The following is a 4,047-nucleotide window of genomic DNA, read 5'->3' as shown; positions in this document are numbered from 1 at the left end:
CCTGAGACTAGACTGACTGTCGCCGTCGCAGTCCTCCGGTTTATTCCTGGGTCCCCATCCCTCCAAAATCAAGTGCCACACAAGCCTCAGTGGTTTTCTTTGTGCTTTATCCACACAGAAGGGTTGGAATGGGTTACATGGGTGGCCGGGTATGTCCTGAGTCAGCATGAGGCCAGCCCCTCTCCCCAGCTCAGACTCGGCCCCTTGAGCCCACTTGCATGGCACACCCTTCTCCCCATTCCTGCAGTTGGGCATGGAGTGGGCTGGTAGGTGAGCTTTGGGGGTCCATAGTCCTAAGCCGTAGGGTGGGCCGGGAAGGAGGCCATGAAGTCGGGGGTCATCCCTCCCTCCTGATCTCCTCCCCCAGAATCTCAGTTGCCTTCTTGAGCTCATCTCTCACATGCTCCAGCCGCTCCATGTCATGCTCCTGGTGGGATCAGAAATGGATTGATCAGCACCTACCTCCTAGGGCGGGCCACCTCAGTAGTCACCCCTGAATGTGAGCCATGTCAGTTTGCACAACAGTGGTCATCCTGTGGACCACGATGGGGACCTTGGCGGAAGAGTTACGTTGGCCAATGTGCCCAGCAGTGCGGTTCGTGTGCGTGTGGACTGTCTAGCCAACGGCAACGGACAGGACAAGTAAACTTGGATGCCGTGACCCTTCTGTGAGGTGCTGGCCATTTGGGCTACTGCCACCAATCACGGGGACATCCTACTTTCTGTGACCCAGCAATGGTGTCCATCTGTAGTCCAGTGAACCAAGCAGCAGCCCCTTTTCATGTGGCCAGACCGCTAAGTCAGCTACCTCTCTGCAATACTAGTGGCCATCTGGGAAGTGATGTCAGCATGGAAGCCATCTTGGTCAAGCAGAGGCCTTGCTCGGCTCTTGCTGCCTAGTCCTGGTGTCAGTCCTGGTCACTACGATCCATTTGTGGTGAGTAGTGATCATGGCCCAACACTGGTACGGGGTTGGTAGCAATCCACTGGCTGTTGGGTCCGCCCCACTTGCCCATCGCCTCCTCCACTCACCTCCTTTTCCGAAGCCTCTTCCTTCTGCTTGGGCTCAGCTTCCGGCTGGTGGAGGTGGTGGTGGTGCGGCGAGTCGTCGTGCCTCTCTCCACCCGCCTCGGCCCCCTGCCACAGACTGCGGCCCCCGCCTAGCACCTGCAGGCCCTTCTCTTCTGCCTCAAACTGGGCTGTCTCCTCGTCACTGGCCTGCTCTGCCACTCGCTTTTGGGGGCCCCCTCTGCCCTCTAGGCGCCGCTTCCACAGGCCTTCAAAGGATTCCGTGTGCCCCCTCTTCTTCCTTTTCTCCTCCTCCTCCTCCTCCTCTTCCTCTTCCTCGTTGTCCTCTTCCTGGTGGAGCCGGCTCTGAAGCTGCTCATGGATGGTCTGTTCCCGCACCTCGGACTTGTGGGCCCTTTCTGCGGCCTCCTCTTCCTCATCCCTCATCTCCTGGCTGGACCTCGTCTTCCCAGCCTCTTGCTTCTTGAAATCCTCAACCAGTAGGGCTTTCTCTTTGCTGGACACACAGCCATAGGGCTCTGTCTCACACATCTCTGGTGGAAAGAGAGGGTGCTCTCTGTGCAGCAAATTGGGGGAACTGAGACCTGGAGGGATTCTGGGGTCTGCCCAAGGTCCCACAGTGGGGCTGCCCAAAACTGGGAGAGGAGGGTCAGGTCTGGGCCACACTCTCTGCCCCCATCCTGCACCACTGCAGGGAACCCCGAGGGTGGGTCTGGAGGCCAGGCTGGACACTGCGCAGTGCTATGCCAGCCCAGGCAAGGGGACTCTGAGATGAGACACCCCTTCCTCCAGGAAGCCCTGGCACAAACCCTGGGTGGGGTGGGGACTTCCCAAGAGGAATTGGGGCCTAGGCCCCCCTTACCTTTGTGGAGGAGAGCTGTGCAGGGGCTTCTCTGGGCCTGGCCCAGTGTCAGCACTTCTGTGACCACCTCTGCTAGACAGCGGGTCAGCTGGGGGTGAAGGGTCAGAGGGGAGATTGAGGGCAGGGCAGATGGGGGTAATGAGAGCAGCAGGAGGTTTGGAGGGGAGATGATCATGGAAGTTGGTCAGGGTGGGCCAGGGTGTGGGGGAGATGAGGCAGGGCAAGGGGTCTGCACTCACCTCTTCCTTGGAGGGTCTTGGCGCCAATGGAGCAGCGGTGGCTGTGGAGGAAGGAGATGGGTGCTGGGCTGGGACCCCCGGGCGCTGTCCTCGGTGCTGATCTCAGCTCCAAGATGCATCCTGTTACTCCCCTGTCCCCTCCTCAGCCTACCTGCCAGGCGTTCCCTCCCCACCTGGAAGCTCAGCCCATGAAGTCTCTGGTCCGACCCCAATGGGTGCCTCGTTCCCCCCTGGTTCCCTGAGTCCCCGGTCCTTGACAGGTCTCAGAAGTGCCCTCTCCAGTTTCTGGCACTCACCTGCCCCCAGCAGCAGCGCCAGCAGCAGGGGCAGTGGCAGTGGGAGCAGCACGGAGGTGGGCCCGCGGCGTTGCATGGTGGGGCGTCCGGACCTCGGTGCTCGGTGCTCGGTGCTGTGCTGGACGGCAGGGCAGCTGCTTATAACCCAGGCCCGTGGCCCCGCAGGGGAGGAAGTGACGTCACCACTGCCCCTTCCCTGCCTGTGGCAGGGTGACAGCTGCAGGGCGGCCACCTGCCCGACCCTCAATTATTCATGGGGACCCACGTCCTGCACCCGCTCTGCTCCAGATAATGGCCCCTTAGTGCCAGCAGGGAGGGAGGGTGTATCCGCCAGACAGACACGGTCTGATGGGCTTAAGGCTGCACTGGGAGGCTGACCTGGGTTCGAATCCAGCGGCGCCGCTTAACAGGTAAACTCAGGCAACTCCTCTTCTTTGGCCGCTTCCTCGTCTGCAAACCTGGGCCTTGTAAACCTACTTCCTCCGAGGTGGTGGCTGGACTTTGCCTGAATCCCTGCTCCACCACTACCAGCTGCGTGGCCCTGGGAGAACCGCCCAACCTCTCTAGGATTGGTTGCATCCTTTGTGAAATTGGCCTGGTGACCCCCTCCTCCAGGTGAGGCTTGGCAGGAGGTGAGGAGTGCGTAAGGTAATTTAGACAGCGCCCAGCACCTTCACGTCAGTGCTTTTTATTGAACACCTACTATATGCCCAGCCCTCTTCCAAAGCCGGGGGCTCCAGCAGTGAACAAACTGGCCAAGCTCCCTGTGCTTGTGGAGCAGACAATTGAGAGGCGCAGACACAACACTCAAACAGCCTAAGGAAGGAGGAAATGACCGCAGACTCCTGCATCACGAGTGCTAGGGGATTTACTTTGGCCCGTCAGGGAAGTCCTCTTTGAGGAGGATATTTGGGCCAAGGCCTGAGTGATCAAATGGAGGCATTCGCCCAAGATTGAGGGAAAAAGTAGCCAGAGGAGGCACTGCCAAGTGCACGGGTCTGAGTCAGGAACAAGTCTGCAGAGTTAGAAAGGCCGGACCAGAGCACGACAAGAAGTGGGCTGAAGTGGAAGGCAGGGGGCGGATCAGGTGGGGCTTTGTGGATCACAGGGACAAGTGTCCTTTCCCCTGAGTGAGATGGAGCAACATGAGGGCTCTGGGCAGGGGAGGGGTGTGACCCAACACAGGGGTCCCACAGGGTCTGCTCTGGCTTTGTGTGGGGCCCAGGGAGCAGGGCAGACAGTGAAGTGGCTGCTGTGCCTCTGAGTCGCAGCGGACGGGCCCAGGGAGGGCCCAGGGAGGGACCAGGGAGGAGAGAGGAAGGGTGGCTTCTGGAAATATTGTGAAGAAGGAGCTGCCAAGGTCTGCTGAAGGAAGGAGTGACGTCGGCGTGAGAGGAGCTGGTCCCGGGCCAGGGTGAGTTCCAGCTTCACTGAGTCTGTGCTGCCTACTGGACCCTTCCCTGCCACTGGGGATGGAGGGGTGAGGCTGAAACTGGGGTCAGTGCAAGGTGCCTCCTGTCCTAGAGCCAGGGGAGAGGACTTGGCCTCTCAGTTCTGGCGGTGGCCTCTAAGTTGCCCTCCCTGTGCTCTGGGGGTTGCTGGGGGTTCCTGGCCACGGTCC

The 4,047-nt window shown here is 60.2% G+C and overlaps 1 protein-coding gene across 2 annotated transcripts; it reads right to left on the bottom strand.

The window, feature by feature from the left end:
- Window positions 1–90: 90 nt before the first annotated feature.
- Window positions 91–4,005, bottom strand: CCER2 (coiled-coil glutamate rich protein 2). Of its 2 annotated transcripts, none has more exons than XM_072778689.1 (6): window positions 2,805–4,005; window positions 2,427–2,658; window positions 2,131–2,171; window positions 1,892–1,979; window positions 1,033–1,562; window positions 91–427 (listed from the first exon to the last, which is right to left on the bottom strand). In XM_072778689.1, exons 1-6 carry the CDS (start codon window positions 3,003–3,005, stop codon window positions 338–340), a joined length of 1,182 nt encoding a protein of 393 aa, XP_072634790.1. In that variant the 5' UTR covers window positions 3,006–4,005; the 3' UTR covers window positions 91–337. The 2 variants fall into 2 exon arrangements, with proteins under 2 accessions (XP_072634790.1, XP_072634800.1); XM_072778699.1 differs by having other exon boundaries at window positions 2,427–2,544.
- Between the last annotated feature and the right edge of the window lie 42 nt (window positions 4,006–4,047).

The sequence above is a fragment of the Canis lupus genome, chromosome 1 (genome assembly GCF_048164855.1).
Source record: "Canis lupus baileyi chromosome 1, mCanLup2.hap1, whole genome shotgun sequence".
NCBI lineage: Eukaryota > Metazoa > Chordata > Mammalia > Carnivora > Canidae > Canis > Canis lupus.
Note: the sequence above shows the minus strand (reverse complement) of the source record. Positions and strands in the feature narration are given on the sequence as shown.